Source organism: Centroberyx affinis, unplaced genomic scaffold (genome assembly GCF_046629955.1).
Source record: "Centroberyx affinis isolate AG114_WGS23_722 - 3 ecotype Tasmania unplaced genomic scaffold, CSIRO-AGI_Caff_v1 ptg001464l_1, whole genome shotgun sequence".
Taxonomy (NCBI): domain Eukaryota; kingdom Metazoa; phylum Chordata; class Actinopteri; order Beryciformes; family Berycidae; genus Centroberyx; species Centroberyx affinis.
Window position 1 is genome coordinate 450,385 of NW_027279933.1, and position 20,007 is coordinate 470,391.

At 44.3% G+C, this 20,007-nt stretch overlaps 1 protein-coding gene across 5 annotated transcripts in view; it reads left to right on the forward strand.

Annotated features, from left to right (window-relative positions):
* Window positions 1–17,105, forward strand: part of cdin1 (CDAN1 interacting nuclease 1) — a 58,525-nt gene extending 41,420 nt beyond the window's left edge. For 4 of the 5 annotated variants that reach the window (XM_071526792.1, XM_071526793.1, XM_071526797.1 and 1 more), the window contains one exon: window positions 15,468–17,105. In XM_071526792.1, coding sequence (XP_071382893.1) covers window positions 15,468–15,603 — 136 coding nt within the window. In that variant the 3' untranslated portion in view covers window positions 15,604–17,105. Of the gene's footprint in view, window positions 1–3,567; window positions 3,592–15,467 lie in introns of all 5 variants that reach the window. The other variant, XM_071526796.1, reaches the window with a different exon arrangement.
* The last annotated feature ends 2,902 nt before the right edge of the window (window positions 17,106–20,007 follow it).

Genomic DNA, 20,007 nt, shown 5'->3' on the forward strand with positions numbered 1-20,007 from the left:
CAGTTAGTTGAAATATTACTAACCTTGTCAAATGTCATTTTGAATGAGAAAGCAAACATATTTTAATCAGGGTTTTAGAGGCAGGGCCTTTCAAACCGTTGACTCCGGGAGAAAGGGGTCAGCTAATTGCAACGTTTGATGTCATGTTTGGTCTCTCTCTCCATTTTGATGCGACTGCCTGGAAACTTATGCTCTCTCTATATCTCTCTCCCTTTGTTCTCTCTCACTCTCTCTTTTCCCCTCTCTCTCTCTCTCTCTCTCTCTCTCTCTCTCTCTCTCTCTCTCTCTCTCTCTAGCACACACTCACAGACACAGAATGAAAAACTACTGAAAGGTCTTAGCATTCTCAATGCTATAATCTTCACAGTCTTTGCTTCTCTTTCCTGTCAGCCCTCCTCTCAACTTCAACCTCCAACCTCTCCCTGGATGTAGCACTGAAACTTAGTCTGTTCCACACAGACCCGGCAGCGCTGAAATCTGACTCAGTATTCTGCGAATGCATGTGTATGGCGAGTGGAGTATGTCAGCCCTCAGTCTAGGATCCATCTCTCAGGCTGCCTGTCAAAATATGAACTCCGCTTTGGACCAAAGATATGTGCAAAGCTCTCCCACCAAGCCCTCCAACAGGATAATCTTCCAAACGCACAGTCCCATATCTCTTTGGTTCTCATAATTACTGTTTTAACAGCACCAGCGGAGGGGGGGATATACATTGTAAATTGTGTTTGACAAGGTGGGGTTAGTGGTTTTGTCGTGGCTTGTCTTTAGTTATTACTCATACTTCCTCCTGCCACAGATAAGGTCTACTGGTGAACATACCAAGGTGAGCATTGGCGCAGCGCCCTTATCGCCAGCATTGATTTAGGGCAAGAACCCAGTGACAGAGGTCATTGTGCAGTAAAGCTATCCATCATCCAGGTTTGATTTCTGCTCAGACCTGTCTCCAGGTTGTCTACACGTAGGTCGGCTGCTCACGAGGAGTAGAGGCCGCAGGAGGGTTGGAACAGTGGGAGGTGCGATCTGGAGGGTATCCTGAGGAACACTGGGGTAATGCTAACAGTCTGTTTAGAGAAGGCAAGAATTAAGCATTTACAGGTTGACTTGTATATTTTAGAATCTTTTTTTTAAATATAATTTAAAATTTAGGGACCTTTTTTTTATCCTCTAATTACTGTATGGAATCCACAAGCTATTTATCTCACATTTGAAGGTTTGACATAGTTCAAAATTCTTTTACTGTAACCCTTAAATTTTATAAAAATGGCACCAATTTTTTTTTCTTCAGTAGCTGATTTGCCTCTTTCCACAGTTTATTTTGCCACTTTATTCTCCATGTGTCCTACAGAGCTTTCCTGGGCATATGTTTGAGCTGCTCACATTTTCCTCTATTTAAATTCAAGGTAGTTCTCCACCCGTGGTAAATAAATTTACAATCATAAACACAGGAGATGAGTATTTTCCTCTTTGCAGGGGTATTTTTTCAGATGTCTGAAGATGGGTATTTATTGCTTTTAATGTTGTTCATGGCCTTCATGGCCAGACTTGTAACTTTTGGCATAAATGTTCTATTTATCCTGGCATCAAATTGGGGAACTCATACTTTCAAATATGCTATGAGTCATAATATTGATTTGTCATGTAGGTTATTTATTGCGCTTTTTCTCTAACTTCTGTAAAAGTTGGAAGCTGTCAGAGATTCTCCTGGAGTGATTGCGTGTAAATGGTTGTGAAATGGCCGTGCTGAGTGCTGAGGGGAAAGGTATTCCTGGAGAATGTAATGGTCCCGTTAGTTTTGCTGAAATAGCTACCTAGGATGGTGGTGCTACTCATTCTAACCCTTCAGAAGATAGCTTAAGTAATTACACTTCAGTCTGTAATCAAACCCGTGTCAGGTTGTCTGAGAACCTGGATTTGTATGGTGGATTTCTGTTAAATACAAGGGCAGCTTAAACATTTTTATGGTTCTCTCCTCAAATTATAGTTTTTTTCCCCCCAATCCCCTCTAAAATGTGTCACATCCCATTACACAAATTTGGATATGCTAAATTAGCGAGGAGAGTGCTTACACCATGAATATGTTGACTTTTTTTGTACTGTGTGCAGAGGGTTAGCTTGTTGGGGGTTGGGGGTTGTCTTTAACTCTAAAAAGTTGTCTTGAATTTTCTCCCTTCGGAAGATGATGCGTTTTTGCAATTCAAATATTTGCTCATTCTCCTCTCCATTGCAAAGCCCCCTTTGAAGCGGGAGAGTTCTATCAGGACCAATGACAGTGTGAGTGTGCAGCGTGACAGCGCAAGAGGCAGCGCTGGACTATTTCTAACTGCATATTTAAATAGCAAGGAAATCCAAAATCAAAAATGTATGCAAATGATGGCATGTTTTGCATGCTGATATTTTTATGATTTGGAGGGCTTGCATATTCAGGTAGTGCTCAGTATGTGCCTGGCTTTAGCAACATTAATCAGAATTACTTCATGTGCTCGCCGCATCCTTGATCTCCTTCTAAACAAACATTTCTGGGGGTGGAAGGCCTGCAATTTGGCAGATTTACTTTTGATGAAAGCCTTGGTTAATGTTTTTATGGTCTGTTTTAAGTGGAAAGACATACTTTAGGCCTTAGGCTTTACAGGAAAGTGGGAAAGCAGGAAACTCTGAATACTTTAGCCTGTTAATATGATTTTTCTCTGCTGCACATGAAGGAAAGACCCAGTCACCTGATCTCTTTTAGATTCATCACAGCTAAATATATGGCTTCTTCATGTAATGTGGGAGAGCTTCTTTTCACGTAAATGAAAATCTTCTGTGGATTCATTTTACTGAGCATATGCACCATGACGCTGTGTGTGGGGGTGCTTCTAGAAAGGGATGTGTGTGCCATATTCACCTCATCTCTAGCTGTTCATGCAATGAGCAACATATCAAGCCCAAGACTAAGCCCTCAAAGTGGGCCTTAGGCCTGCCTGTCCTCCTTAAGGTATAGAAAATATAAAATAATTAATCGAATTGTCATCTGTATGAGCAGCCCTTGCACTCTGCACCCTATAATTCCAACCTCTTTCTCCCCCTTCCCCTCACCACATTTTTTTCCTTCTTTTTTTTTCTAAACAGCAATTAATCTCATTTTTAGTCCAATTTCCAGCCCTCTGCTGGAGTCAGAGCGAGTCCCCTGTTTTGTTCCTATTTGGCTTGGTTCCTCTGCATAGTCATTAAGGGCCCAATTAATGTCACCCTTTAGCTGAAGAGTGCTCATTTTTATTGGGGAGCTGACAGTCGCCGCCATGAGTGCCGCAGTGTAATATGCATTAATTGCCCCGTAACACTGGTAATTACCAGTTCTTCAAGCCTCTCAGTAAACTGTCATGCCCAGACACGACTGCTTTGAAATAGATTACTCATTAGGGGGACCTGCCCTGTTTTCCAATGGGGGCTCGCTGGGTTGGCATAAAGACGGAAAAAAAATCTGGTGCTTGAACAAATAGTTGCCAAGAGCAATTTCCTATTACAACTTCCCGGTGACGGCTTTTCTCTTTCTTTCTTTCTTTCTTTTTTTTTTCTTCTTCTTCTCAGATGGCATTCCAGCCGTCAGTTGAGGTGAGGATCAGAAGTAGAGACAGAGGTCCATCACAGATCTTGCTGATAGCGGCTGGTTTGCCTTCTCTTCCCTCCTTCTTATATGAACACCTGCCCCGGGGATTTCACTATTCAGGATATTCCCTTGCTTTTAACACAGTTCTCCTACCTTGAATATTTTTTTGTTTTCTCTGCTATTGCACAACATTGCCCTTAATGCCCACAGAGTATATAACTCCATTGAAAGTGTCAATGTTGTTGGTTGATCTGGGGCATTTTAGGGCCTCTGTACTTAAGATCAAGGCAGCGTGGATGTTAAGGATTCTTGTTCAAATATTGATGCTGACCTTGCTTGGGTCTTGTGTGTGCAAACTGTGGAATCTCGGCTTTAAACATTAGACTATGCTTCGCAGTTCCTGAAACGTGTCCTACGTAACTGGCAAAAAAGGAATTGATAGTGAATGCAAATAGATGAATTTAAAAAAAACGGTTAGAGGACAAAAGCTGGGGATGTAGTGTGGGTGTCGCCGTTGTACTGCGATAAGATAGTATAAAGGAGAGACCAAATCAAACAATGTCAGCTATCGCACATCCTCTGCAGAGAGAGGTGTTGGCCTGTTTAGTCATGCTAGAAACAATATTTAGATTTCACCACAGCTTTGTAAACGCTCCAAGTGTGCACTGGGCAGATTTCTCTCTCGTCCCCATTCTTTTTTTTTTTCTTTTTTTTTCCATAGCACTTTTGTGTCATTACCCATTTACCATAGCAAGGAAAAGAACAGAATGTGAAGACCAGAGAAAAGCCTCTCGCGCGCGCACACACACACACACACACACACACACACACACACACACACACACACACAGCTTCACAAAGGTGCTGCTTTTGTTTTATCTCCCTTATAGCACCTGCTTCAGGCAATCTGCTCCCACTCGTCTCAAATGAATTTTGTCACGGCCCTTCAGATTCTCAGCCAGCGATGCACTAATGAAAGGAGATAGTACAATTTGAACTGACCAGGTAGCAGCCAGCAGTGCACAGCTGAGAGCAGGGGACGGGGACACACCCCGCCTTGAAACAAAAGACAAGTCAACCGTCCGCTGATATACCCATTACACTTCTCATTAATACCCCCCAGACCTCGGTGTGTGTGTGTGCATGTGCGTGTCTGTGTGTCTGTGTGCGCTTGTGCGTGCGTTTATCTGTTTGTGTTGGTCGAGCACTTATCGAATTGTTTATGACAGGCCTAATTGGGCTAATTGAAGACATTAAGATTACCTGTCAGCTATGTGTATCCAGACTCCCCATCTGTCTGACAACTCCTGACAAGTGAGGGACCCCGTAGCATCCGTCATGATGGTGCCTTCCCAGGCCGTAATAGGGACAATAGGGGCCACTCTAATTTGATGTGGACAGCCTTAGCGGCGCGTATCAGCCTCTGTGTGTGTGTGTGTGTGTGTGTATGTGTGTCTGTGTCTAAGTATAAGAGAGAGTTGGGGGCTTTGGGCTTGGCCAGGCTAATGGAGTCCCCTCTGGCATTCTGACAAAGCGATGAGGCAGTTTGAGGGGAAAAGTGAAAGGGGCCTTCAAGTGTTTAGGGACATGAGAGGGAAGGTGCTCGGGGTGACGGCCTTCACAGAGTGAGTGACAGGAGAGAGGAGCTCAGACATCTGTGTGTCTGTGTCAGTGTGTTTGTGGCTGATCGCCCATACTGCTGGATCAGTGACGCCCAAACTTTTTGACATGGAGGACCAAAGACCAAAATGTAACCGTGGGCCCCACTTTGGGCGATCCGCTTTTTGATAAAAGTGTGTGTCATGTCATTCACGGCAGATACAGAACACAGTGACAGAGAAAAAATATGCACATACTGTTTTCATATGCATTCTGTCTTTGTTCTTAAGACTTTTTAATTATTTCTGTGCACATGACATGATAGCTATGGTGGATATCAATGATTGGTTATTGGATTGTCTAGCTTATAGGTTATTGCTTATTGATATTAACCCTTTATTTTAACAGGGATGCTCATGGAGGAGTTATTATTAAGTGGTCCTTGGTTGCAGGTCCCCCCCACCAGTTCCCTCTGGTGTAGGTTTATTGATTCTAGTAATCAGTCATTTGAAAGTGCAGATATTTGTAGATTGGTTGCCAGGTCTTAAGCAGACCGCTGCCCTATCTTCGTAGGCTTAAGGAATGTGCCTGTGCATATCTGTATCAGCCAACCCCCTGCTTTTCCTCCCCTGCTCCTCTCTCCTGTGTGGGCATTGTGTGGGGCTTTGCAGTGTCATCGCTACGACAGATCAACGCTGTCAGCCCAGGAGATCCCTCTGTTTGTTTTTTCTTCTCCAAAAGGGGTTAAACTGTCAAGTTGACAACTCGCGAGACCCTTAGACTCTGCCCTACTGCCTCCCTCCCTCTCTCTCACTCTCCGTGCCTCCCTCCCCCTGTCCACCTTCATCCCCAAACGAGTGAAAATCAATACCAGATTGCCTGAGGACCACTGTTTGGTGTGGGCCTGACCCCTAGATGTCCCCCACTCTGCTTCTTTCATTACATGTAGCCCAGTATTTAACTTCCAGCCTGATCCCTCGCCTAATTAGTTTCGCTGTGCTCTGAGCCTCTCTCTCTCTCTCTCTCTCTCACTCTCTCTCTCTCTCTCTCTCTCTCCGTTACACGTGCGCTCACACACACAAACCCAGATGGACACTTGCTTTCTTGCCCTTTGAAGGGACACTCTGGGAGACACTCTGGGCTGGGAGTAATAAAAAGGCAAATCCCAACACACACACAGAAGCCCTTGGTGACTCTTGAGCTGGGATCATTGTTTTGTTTGCATAGCAAATTTTTAAAAACTACAATGAAATTAGATTTGCACCCCAGATCATCAGAGAAAACACTGGGGATATCCTGTGTAGTGCAAAGCTAATGGCGCTCTGTGGTGGGCCTGTTACCAAGACTCTGCCCTCAGTTCTGTGGCTTTCCACTAGGCCTCCTCATCGGCCCGGCTCTCTTCCTCAGCCTGCTGTTCAATAGTCCAACTTCCAGTCACTGACAAAGTAGCCATTGATATTATGTTGCTGATGCTAGCTGTCTTTATATCTGGTTCTTTTTCAATTTACTAATGTTTGGCCTGGTAAATAATTGATTGGCACAGCCACAGATAACAGAGAAGTTTCAAGGGTTTGTCTGCTGGAGGCCTGTGTGGGTGTGTGTGTGTGTGTGTGTGTGTGTGTGTGTGTGTGTGTGTGTGTGTGTGTGTGTGTGTATGTGTGTTTATGTACCACCCACATGTCCAGGTGCCGCCACTGCGCCGGCTGGCCAGTCGACCGCTGACAAGCCCCAACGACATGTCGGCCCCCCTGCTCTGCTCCCCCCGGGGGCTAAAATTACCCTCAGGAATGTAAACAGACTGCCGAGTAAGCACACGGCTTTCTGTGGCCCTTCGCCTGTGTCCGTCTCCAAAAGCGCCCCCCCCCCCAAAACTGGGACAGTTCCATTTTGGAATCAGAGGCCAAGGTTGATGACGAGGATACCATAACTTAGAAAAGGCTTTTTTGTCACGGCAGTTCTCTGATACTGTGTTTCTGTGTCTGGTGATGATAATCATATTGGCAGACTGCAAATGTTCTAGCATGCAACAGACGAAAAAAGAAATATGCTTTTTTTCTTTTCCTCTTTCTCCCCATATCTCTTTTCTCGTTTTCATTTTAGTAGACAGATCGGCGTTTGCACCAATTCATTAGGTGTGTGGGGTAGCTGTAAGCAATGGAGTCTGGGTGGAGAAGTTCACTGGGCCGGGCGCTGACATGTTGATTTAGTGGTGGTAACACGACTGCACTTCCAAAGGTGCTGACTTGGACGAAAGCCAGGCCCCTTTTTCTCCCAGGGAGACATTAGAGGCCGCACTCTAATTTTGGGGCTGGGTTCTACTCATAGATGCAGAGGCCAGGAGGCCCTAGACAACAAACATTCACACCTGCCTCTCCATGCCCAACTATTGATTCAGCCCTCACTGAAGTGGTAGCAGAATTTAAGATATTACACTTATTCTTGAACCTCATCTGTCAGAGAGATCGAGCATATGGATACCACATACTGCTTGTCCAGAATGGAAATGCAAAGTTCCTGTGCAAACTCAAGAGCAGTTACAGTAGGAGTGATAATGAGACTTTACAATGAAAGGGCATTTGTCCCTTTGTAAAATGTCACCCAAAAATTTAAAATAGCTATCACAGCCGGGTATATCCTCAATGTTCTTTGAGCAACTTAGTAAACCATTTGTTGAAAAATAATCAATTTGGATCGCTCTGCATTCTGACCACAACAACAGAAATTATGTTTGCTATCTTTTCTGTCTCCAGCAATGATTGGTGTTTCCAAAATATGTTTTAAAAAAAAAAAACGTAGGGGTGTGTGTCTGCATATGTGCATGTGTGGGCATGTTGGACATTTATATGTTTATAGAATAACAAGATGTGGAAGACAAACAGCCATATGTCAGAGGCACACATCCTATGACCTCACATATAAACATGATATCACACACACACACACACATACTGTTCCTGTGCTGGACGCATCAGTTTTGCAGGCGCCTGGACAGGCCAAGCCAGCCCTAGCAAGGGCAGATAGGGTTACAGTCCAAACTGTTGTTGATTAGGGCCGTGGCTGTAGTGGGGGATCATCCCAAATTGAAAACACATTAGCCGGCAGGGTTAAGGGCAGGATTAGGCCGGGGCTGCGCCATGCGAGGCACAGCAGCAGACACAAAATGGCTGTCCCTCTGCCCGCCTTTGACTGTGTTTCCCCAGAGAGGGGTGGTAATTATCGGCTAGGACTGCTGGGAGTTCACAATAACAGGTTAAAGGAGCATGTATCCCCTTGACGCTGTGGTCGTCTCTGTCTGCAGAGCCCCCCAGCCCCCAGCATACTCCCCTGCCACCGCAGGGAGCTTCCTGTCTCCAAGCAGAGCTTACAGACATGGGGACTCATCAAAGGCCAGAGGGGCTTTCTGGACAGATCTCCAAATTAGCACTATGGCCAGTGTTTGGCTTTGGAGCCTAATAAGCCTCATATGAAACAGTGAAAGCCTCAGAGACATGTCTTTTTTTTTATTCTTCTGTTATTTTTGCTTTCCCTGTTAGATATAATCAAGGGCATCTCAGTCTTTCCTTACACATTATTTGAAATACAGCCATTAGAAATGCATTTACACATTTACAGACACACACCTACTCATGAGTTCAGTTCTGTACTTGCATGGAAGATACCATTTGTGGCCATTGCCATAATAAAAATTAATTCTAATAGCATCAGCATCAAGTCTTAATGAATACCCACTCAGTGTGTCATAACTGAAGGGAACAGTCCATTTTAATGATGTAGAGGGCCATTATAGAGGGATGGAGAGCCAATATCTGAGAAAGCATCAGGTGAACTCTGACTGTCTGACTGTTAGCCCTTTTAGAGACAGAGAATGAAATAGAGAGCGAGTGCATTCATATTAGAAAGGCTGAGTTCAAAAGTGAAAGAAGTACAGATTGCATGTGAAAGAAGGAATGATGCGCAGAAAGTCTAAAATGTATGGGAAAGGGTCATTGAATTTAGCGGGGGGTCACGGGGCTGTCGGCACTGTTCCATAGTTCCTAACCCAACAAAAATGTGCATTGTTCTGTTGTCATCGTGGAGTTTTTGCTGGTGTGTTGTTTTGTTGTATGCAGTGTCCTCAGTGCTGTTTAGACCAAGTTCTTAACACTAAACAGACAAAGCCGAGGCTAGACCACACCTCGTTTGGTTTCGCTCCACATCCAAAGCAGACCAGAGTGTGTCAGAGCGCGTTGGACCGTGACGCCGTAGATCTGAGAGGGGACCGGGACACATTACACACAACAACACACACTGGTCCCTCAGTTATGTGTTGCTAATATGGTAGGCGACATGCTTAGTTAAGGGACTTAACAAGTTCCAAACATTGATTAAGACTCCTCCGTTTGGGTTGAGGATGTTTGGGAAGCATGGTATTATACAAACCGATCCTAATTAAGACCAAATGGTGTTTTGAGGCAATGAATTCTATGGCTTGCTATTGTGCCACCAAAATGAAAATAAGATTTGTGTTTTATGATGCATTTTAGCTCATCCACAGAATCATGCGTTAACCAGGTTATCAATACAGCTGATTGATACAGAATAGGGTCTGTCAGATTGTGTGTGGTAGGTGATAAGATTGTAGGTTGGTGTGAGAAGGTGGCTGGAGTGATAGGAGGTTGTGAGTGGTTCTGAGGTCAGAGGATGTGATAATATGCCAGTGGGAGATAGAGGCTGCAGAGTTTTCAGAAGGCATCACATTTGTGGAGACTGATAGTGCTGTGAGAGCGTTAGGGGAACTTAAGGATGTTCGGGGTTGTGAGATAGGGGTGAGGTCAATAAAGGGCTAAGATTTGATGCTCTCATGACTGGTTATTGGAAAATGTGTACTGTTTATCAATCAGAAAAAAGTTAAATAATGTAAGTCTCATAAGTGGGTCAAATGGAATGGAATTATAGTTTGTTTTAACCTACTTACAGGTTCCAGATTGGTGGGTTTGCCACATAGGATAATGCAATGAGTGATAGAAAGTTGAGACAATCATTAAAGCTAATTGTGTACACTAACTAACTAAAGTCATTGGTGTATGCTTCTTTGTGATTGACAATATGATTTCCCTAATGCAGTAAACGGGTTAGACACATCTGGTACTCTAAGCAGTTCAGAATGCACTATACTGTAATTTGTAAATACCATTTGTCTGGTAGGCCTTGATTAATCATTTTTGTGAGTTTGGATGATATGCCAGGCAAGGCACAGCAGCAGACACAAAATGGCCGTCCCTTTGCCCGCCTTTGACTGTGTTTCCCCTTTGCCGTTGATGGCAAAGTGTATCATGGTGTCCCTGGCTACTGGTAGGTACGTAGGGTTGAGCCCTGACTAATTTTGTGGTAGGTCAGAGGGCTGAGGGCAGGTCCTGCTCCAGAGGTTACAGTGGTTGCTATGGTTTCCAGATAAAGCACTGTAATCCTCCTCTAATCTCCCCTGCTCATATTGGCATCCTGCACCAGTGAGCGTAAATTACCTCCTACTACAACACACACACACACACACACACACACACCCCAACATAAACTCACAACTCATTCCCTCAACTTGACCTCCCACACCCCTCATGCTCACACATTACACCTACACTCCCTCATGTTAACCCTCCCAACACCGCACTACACAAACATATGTACACATAAAACACACTCGCTACCTCCAACAGCCACAAAGGAAGAAGAACCACATCCGCGTCACGTTCCATTTCCATACCCCATCGACAGAAAACATAAAAACGTCGAGGAGAATTACACCTGGCGGAAGATGTTTTATTCTTTATTGCCCTCTATCCCCCCTTAATTACGGTGCTTGTGTACGTTCGGGCGACTCATTTAGTGTGCAGATCGTCTGCTATGGCCGCCTTGTATTTGTGTTTTACATACCTGAGCAGAATTTAACTTTTCCTTGGCCATAAAGATGAAGGGGGAGGTGGGGAGTGAAGGCGGTGTTCTATTCTTAGCTCTAGTCATGTTAATAACTTGTCTGAGGGCGGCTGACTCTTCCATTCAACTCCTGTTATTTATGGACAGTAGGATGTATAGTATGTAGCCGGGGCTTATTTACCTCCCAGTTCGAGGACACCCCTCCGGGCAGAGCCAGCCTTTAAATATCCTGTTTGTGTGCATGGAGGCCTGTGTTATCAGGGCTGTCTTCATCACCAGGCTGTCTGACTTACCACAGACCTCAGACTGCTACTACTAGGCCATTGAAACACCCAAGCTAGATGTACAGTGACCTGCCGGAAAGGCCATGACACCTGACATGCAAGCACAAACTCACAAACACACAAACTCAATCTCAGACCCAATAAATAAACTCCTATTAATCAGCTGCCTATAGCATGGATTTACCACCAGGACGAGGCCGTTTCTTACTAATATGATGTGTATGTGATGGATAGTATGTATATGATGTAGTAAACGATGTATATGAAGTATATGACCTAGTATAATATGTGTATGCTGTGTATGTATATGTAGTATGTATATGTATGATATAGTATGGTATATGACATGTATATGATGGTATGCAAAGGCCTTCGAGACTTGACTGTAATAAAGGGCTATATAAACTAGACTAGACTAATACACACACACAATTTCTGTCTTTTGCCATTTACTATGTTCCTCTATCTCCCACACACACAGACTTTTGTTCCCTCTCTACCTTTCACCCCCTTCGCTGTCTGTGCCTTCTGCCTTAGAAGAGGTTGAGCAGGTTCCATACGTGCAATTCAGGGAACAGAGAAAAGACTGACTAAAGCTAATGTTTGGCAGTGCGTTACCGGTCTACCTTGTGACCTGATGTATGGATGCCGAAAACAAAGAGGTCTTTGTGGGGAGACCTCAGACCCATAGAGTTCACCGTCAGGTAGAGGCTTATGCTGTCTAAATCATTGCAGGGGCGTTTGTTTAAAATGGGTCTGTGTGGTATGTAAAATGAGGTGAGAGTGTTTTAAAGTCAAGCGTAAATTCATCTCGATTTTATTGATAATTCATCACGTCGTGTAATGTGTTTTGGCAGAACTGTTCGGCCTCTAGTTTTAGTAAAGCTTTTTCTCACCAAACGTGGCAGATCAAATTAACCTTGATCTGTGTGTTCAGTAGAAATGTTAAATGCAGAGTTTTAGACCATGCTCCTCCAGGGAGCTCAGACTTTTGAGAAAATGAGAAGGGCAGAAATCAAATCAAATAGTTAACACATTTTTTGAAGGTTACAATTTATAGTTAGTTGTATTTTAATTTCCTTTTGCAATTGATATTTTGTTTTGATAGAGAACTGTGTGTGTGTATGTATGTGTTGTGCGTTTAAGATAGAGATTTCTTACAGTGTATGCTTAGCTCTGTGTGAGTGGTGGCTGCACGACTCGCTGTGTGTGCAGGCAGGCACTAATAACACTCTCTCTTCTCCATTTGAGGATTTTTGTTCCTGAATGCCTTGCTCTCATTAAGCTGCCGTTGTAAGCTGCTTGGCACCTGCTTTAAAAGCGACCACCACCCGCTCATTAACACTAACGACAGCATGGCTGGCAGCCGCAATCCACGCCCAGGCTCGTCAAGCAGCCCCCTCGCTGAAATTAGCTACGTTTCACAAACAATTTCACCAACTCGTTACATAGTTAGGTGTTTATTGGAAGATGGCTGACTTTGACTCTGAAGTGGTGTGTATAATAAGCACACGCCAGGTTAAGATGAGCCGGCCCACATAATAAACCACAATTAGCCTACAAACTCAAACCGAGCCTCCAATCACTTCGTCAGCCATTACAACACATAACTTCAGAGGGAGTGTAGAGAAGTATATAGTGCATCCTATATTATAGTGCATCCTATATATTTATATTTACTCTCTCCAATGACTGTGTGCGGATGCTGCTTGGAACTTTTTCTTGAGAATCTCATACCACAGTCATCAGACTCAGCCTTGACCCCCTGACCCCCCCCCCCCCACCCCCCCACCCCCCATCACTGTTATTGTTTCTATCCACGTCTCTGTGATTTTTACCTCAAGGTCCCTGCAGTATTGACTTGTATTAATTCTGAGTAGGATTCAAAGTCCATTTATTTTCTTTACGGTATGGAAAGGCCTTGGTGACACTGCTCCCCTGTGTTTATAATTTTGCTTGTTTCAATTTGTGTCTGGCCTCCCCTGACAGACCCGGGACATGATGTATCGTACACCGCCGCCTTATCTGTTGATGTACAGTTTTAACCTTTTCAGAAGGTTGCCTCTCCACTCTCGGCGAACCGGTCCCCCCTTTCTCCTCTTTCAGCCTCACCTCCCCATTCCACATCCAGAGCGCAGGAAATACATACGGCGCGGCGGGTGAATAAAAAGAAGAGCATAACCCCTTTTCCAAAGTCATCTAATGTAAATGTTTAGGTTTTGTTTCCATAACATTTCCATATTAAGAGTTGGCGGCCATGTGCAGCGGCGAACCGTGGAAACGATGAGAGGGGAAAGGGGGCTCGAGCTTTGTGCAGTGCTGAGAGGCTGAGCTATGTGTGTGACATTGCGGTGAACTTGCAGTGTGCATCTGCAGGCTTTCTCCAGGGCTGTTAGCTTTGGCCTGTTTGCTCATAGATACAGCACCGTAAATCACACACTGTAAAACACAGAATGCAGGATGGGGTGCAGGGGCATGTACCGCTTTAAGAGCCTGGTGGAGAGCGGGGTAGTGTGTGTGTGTGTGCGTGCATGTGTTTGTGCATGTGAATGTGCACATATAGTCACATTTTTTGTCATGCATGTGTCTGTCTGTCTCTCTGCATACATGTACTGTATGTAGAACATGCACCGCCTCAAGGCCCAGTCACAGCACAGCACAGTACATGCATGCAGACGGCAGTGTCATGACAGCTGATTCTAGCACTAGTATTGGTAATTTATGTGGTTAAAATACCTCGTCAAAGTTCTAAGGTCAACCATCTGAGTATTTATAATAAGCTCATAAACTATCACCATGGGAATGACTGGATGATGATCCTATAATTATTATTAGTGGAATACCATAGGGTGTTTGAGTCAGTATTTTTAATAGGAAACGACTGATCACAAGTTAAGTTTTATGCACTTTACCTTGGGGCTGAACTTGTGCTGTTCTCCGTGGCCCTTTGGCCAGCTTCCTGTCTAGGTCTCAGGAGACCCCACAACACTGTTAACTGTCTGAGGATAGAGTGTCTGGGACCAGACCACGGTCAGCCCCCTGAATCTGTTTTTGCATGTGGGGGCTGAGGTGCTCTCTGCTCAGAGTTCAACTGTGACATGTCTTTATGCATGGCAGCTAATGTTCAAAGAATAGGTATGATCTATATGAGGCAGAGGGGGCCGCCAGTGGCTCTTCGGGGCATAATAAATAGCTTGAAAGATGATTTATCGCTTTTGTCAGGAGAAGTAGTGAAATAACGTTGCACATCCCCGGTGAAAAACTCCACTATTTTAATTGTTTCTGCACCTTTCAACAGACCTTCAGCTGTACAATAGTGCCTATAAGACAGAAAAGCAGCAAAAGATGATAGGAAGAGAAGAGAGCAGGACAGAAGAAAAAGGAAAGGAAAAAATGAAAACACCTTGCATTTAAATGTTGTTTGAACTTGACTTCTCAGCCGCTTGGCAAGTAGTCATTATTTATAGTTCTTTGGGAACTGCAGTGCTTGCCAACTAAGACAGAGTTGCCTTGGCGTTCAAAGTGAATGTGAATGAAACAGCTGGACACTGTTGGACTGGCTAACACTAACGGATGCAGTGTTTAAGTCTTAGACTTTCTGTTGAACTCTCCGTGGCTCTGCTCTGTGCCAAAGGCTTCCGACGACAGGTTCCGGTGGCCTTGGTCGAGCTTTGTTATTTCACTGATTATTGTTATTTCAGTGCCATTGTAATGTGATCGAGTGTGTATCACTCTGTCAGAAAGACCTTATCTTCCTGGCGGCTTTTTGTTTGATTCAGCACAAGTTTCCTGGATGGTGATCAAAGCAGTACACCTCAGCGACCTTATCTCTGATAGATCAATCTCACAAGAGTTCCATCTTTCTATCTCTTCACTTGATCTATTTCTGCCAACATCTCATTCTGTAAATACATACAGTCTCCCTTTATGTTATGTCTCCCAAATCCAAAGTCAACAGCCATAGGCTTTTGGCAGGTCTCATTTTAAAACAACTAAAACTAATTGATAGCTACTTAAGAGCATTCTAAGATGACAGCAGTGATGAAGTACTAACAAATGACTGGTTTTGTGTCTTTTGTGTTGCACTGCAGGTTTGGTCCAGGCCTTGTGATCTACTGGTACGGTTTCATAGGAGAGCTGGACTGCCAGAGAGACAGAGGGATCCTGCTCAAAGACTGCTTCCCCACTGACATTGTCACCCTGTGCCATGGCACCCACCAGGACTGACTGCCACAAGAGCCAGAATGAGGACAGTGAGAGTGAGAAGGGATTAGTAGTGGAGCGAAAAACACAACTGCCATTCAGTGTGGGAGGGAGAGAAGATGGGAGGATGAAAGAAAGGAAAGGGGGAGGGAGGAAAGGTGAATAGGAAGGGTAAATCTGCGCTGTGCAGGGGTGGATACCTAGATCCGGAAGCAATTTAGCTTTCCTGCAGTGTGAGACTACTGGCAAAAAATTTGCCCTGAACTCCAACTGACCCTCTTTCTCTGCCTGTCTGCCTGGCTGTCTGTCTCTTTCTCTCTCTCTTTCACTATCTCTTTCTCTGCCCCACCCCACCCTTCCCACTTCTACCACGTATACATACACAGCAACATTCTGTATCTCTGCCAGCATAGGGTCAGACTCATACCCTTGTGTGAAAACGCTGTCTTCTTGGAGCCTTTCCTGGCTGCGGTCAGCTCCTGGCCCCTGTGTGGCCTCCTGCAGTGGACAGCCAGGGCCAAAGCAGGACATCAGGCCCTTCCTTATCACACCCAAGGCCCTGGCCTTTGTCACTCCTTCCTCCTCCGTTCCATAGGCAGATAAGAGAGGTGCGGTCCGGGGGCTGGGAGGACGCCTGTCTCTCACCTGCGTCACTCACTGCCCTCTCAGTCACACTCCAGGGGGGTAAACAGGATAATTTCTGATTAAGGTTCGACCCAACAGTGACCTCTTTTGCTCGCATTATAAAATCTGTAGAGGCTTGTGAACGTTGATGGTTGATACATTTTTACTCCTCCTTGCAGTTTTAGCAGAGTTAGTACCCAGAAGTATGTCAGTGTGCCTTTATGTCTGTATGCTCTAGTAAGTCTACAAAGTATGTAAATTTATTCATGGTTCAGGTCAGACAGGTGGAAGTGAGGCACTTCACTCCGCAATCAAATTTCATCACAGTGTGATAAAAATCATTTTTTGCAAGTCATGTCTGTTCTTCGTTGAGCAGTATCCAATTAATATAGGGAAGTGTGAAAATATAACTAACTATAAGTCTTCACATCTGGGGTACAATTTTACACACAGCACCCATCGCAAATGAATTTCAATGATGTCACACAACAGGAGAAGATGCTTCTGGGTTCTTGATCTGCCAGTTTGGACTGCTGTAAGACATATGGTGTTATACAGTATATAGGCATGGTTAAATCATACTCTGGCATTTTATAATAAGTCACATTGTTGTATAAGCTGCACTTCTATATTGTATATACTATGTGTAGTATGCTATAAGCTGTGTTAGCTAACCGTTGCGAACATCAGCTAGCAAGCCAAGTAGTCTGTTACAGTATTCTCCATACAAGGGATTAAGACATCTGTTGAGCCAGAGAGCTGAGGTCACATTCAAATAAACTGCTAATTAATTAGGTCTGTATGTCATCACCATGAATGTGCCCATGAATGGGACTGTACAAAATCTGTACATATGTTCTGCCCAACATTTTAGCCTGTACTTTACATTGTACAGTGTGATTTTGTATATGCATTTTCTATTGATAAATAAATAATTAATGATTTTGAATATTTTCCTGGCATGAATATAAACAACAAACATAATTTGTACAAACTGTACTTTGTAAACTTAAGCCATGTGAGTGCCAACAGGTACATAGAAACACCTGATTTCCATGTAAAGGTGTGTGTGACTGTCCAGCACTCGTCTGTTGCACATCTTTACAGCCTCAGTTCCTTTTATGAGCAGATACTAATGGAAGAAACACAGCTGGGCTGGGGGAACCAGAAGTGAACATAAAGTTGAATGATGCTTTTAGGGGCAGATATGCACTGCCTACAGGGGGTCCCTGTCCTGTACTCTTTACGGCACAGAAAAAGGATAAGAGCAAAGAAAGAACCTGCCACCACGTCGGAGAATGCATCTCATGATAAGTGTAATAATTTTATGCACGTAATGTATAGTGGCTTCTAACTGAATCATTGAAACAGAGTAAAGAAGAGTATTCTCATTTGATAACTTGGATATTGCCACTCTAAGAGATTCCTCGTGATGTAGACCCATGAGTCCAGAGGCTCCACAGCTGACCTTCAGTATTGACCTATTGTCCTGCAGAGAGATCAAACCAAGCAGACCACAGTGAGATATGAGTGAAGTGAAATCATCACATGTTCTCTCTTCTTCAACCCTCCTCTCTCCAGCTCTCATCCTCCTCACCACAATATAATCATCCCCAGACCTGACCCGCTCCACTTCTATTATAGGAGAGGGGAACACTCCCCCATATAGAACAGAAGTAAACCTTATTGTGTGTGTTTGTGTGCGCACGCACCCATGCACCAGTCACAGAGTCAGAGAGATATGGCATGGGGGGGTTAAATACCAGTAAAGTGTTGCTTGATTTGTTACCCTTAAACCTCTAACCCTCAGCCGGCTCCCATCTAGGCCTTGATCCCTCCATGAGGAGGCCGATGGGTCACCGTGGGGTCGCCAGGCGGCCATGGCTTCCTCTGTCAGGCCCCCTGCTCCATGTGGTACAAAACAACTGTCCCCATGTGTCCAGTTAAACTCAGCCCTATTGCCTGGCCATGGAATGCTTAGACATCAGTTTATGGCTCCTCTTGGACACAAAAACAGAGCTATTTTACTCAGGGAGGGAAAATACTGTGTTGAATAAGAACAGAAAAAATGGAAAACAGCAGATTCAGTTCCTCTCAGGTTTCAAGCCTTCCTGCCATTGTTTTCCAAGATGGCTGTCGCACAAAAGAGGAGCCAGGGTCAACTCCTATAAATTAGTTTCTGCACACAATGCAAACTAAATACAGCTTTTTTTAAACCCACTTCAAAGACAAGGGCCCGCCATCAGCGTCAGCTGACGAGATTTCCATGATGTGACTGCAAATACAGAAAAAAAAAGCTTCCATCTGATGATTTTTGAGAGCCAGACATCTTTATTTTGTGTTTTCCTTGCCCTTGTCGGCTGTCTCTTTTTAGATTCATTGTTCTTGTCACAACAATGGGGCACTCGAACACTCTCCAAATATGGCAGGTTTGGAGAGGCCGCTTCCTGGGGCCAGGAACCCAGTGTTCTGGAGAAATGTGATCCTGAAGAGGCAAAAGCATCCACTGGGAGCAACAAGCAGTAGACTCAGTTAGCAAAATACTCCAACAATGTCTGCACTCACAGATTTCAACATACAGTAGGCTACTTTTTCATAAAAAAATATTTTTAAAAAACGGTGTAGAGTAATATATGAGGATTAGTGGCTTTCTATGCTGGGTGAAGGAGGAAAATTTGAAAACATTATATTAATTATAATTATATTATAGCTACAATATTGCCAAGAAACTACCTGGAAAATAATTTAGTAACACATTTTATTCGGCATGCTACTATTGGTTACATGTGTTAAATCTATGAGTCCCATGTGTCAGATTAGTGTGGTCCACTTCACGGCGTCCACTCGATCTGGCTTGGGCCCGCAGGCTATTGGAAGTCCACTATCCACTCAGATGTACATCTTGGCCCAATCTCCTCCAAATCCTGCTGTTTTATGCCTCTTCAGCCAAGCTGCTAGATAGACCACTGAGACAGAGAGAATGTGAGAGAAGGAAAGAACCAGAGAGAGACAGAAGGGTTGATTCCATCCCTCCAGCAGACCACCAAACGGACTTCCTCCGAGGTACTGGGTTATTTATGTGGAGAGCGCTCTGGCCTGTTTCTGCCCCAGGCTGCACAGTGCTTTTAGTGGGGATCCTCTCAGCCTCCTCCAGCCAGCTAGACATCACAGGGTGGAAATAAATAAAACCTCTCCTGGAAGAGTCAGCCGAGCCAGTGAGAAATTAAAAAGTATTTTTTAGAGGGGTTGAATAACAGCACTGGGAAAATGGGGTCTCTGTGCACTGCGTTGAAGTGGATACTGATATGCTAAGATATTTAATTTTTGTTTGGCTTTTATTTTTAGGAGGCTCTGCACATTAATCAGAGCTTATTATTTAAAAAACAACAGTGGATCATGAGAAAAATGGTCTGGGGGGATTTTAAATGGCAAAGCAGTGGAAGTTTGATTGACAGGTGGAGGGCAGATGGTATGTTTGAGGGGAAATTGAACAACTATGACACATTCATCCACTCAGAGAGGTGGGGGGTGGGAGGGGGGCTAGCTGTAGTTTAGTAGCGTATGAGTCACTGGCAGTGTGGGACAAGCAGAGACACAGCCAAGAGCTTCAAAAACAGAAACTTCAGAGCTCTGAACACCCTGCAAAAATCACTCCTGTCACTGATGTGACACCAGATCACATGCACCCAGGGCCTGGCCATTGAAATATCCCCTTTTTTGACAGCTTTAAATGAGCAGCTCAGAGTATCAGTTAAAGCCTTTCTGGTAACTCAAGTCACTTTCCGTTAAAAGGAACAGCTAGGC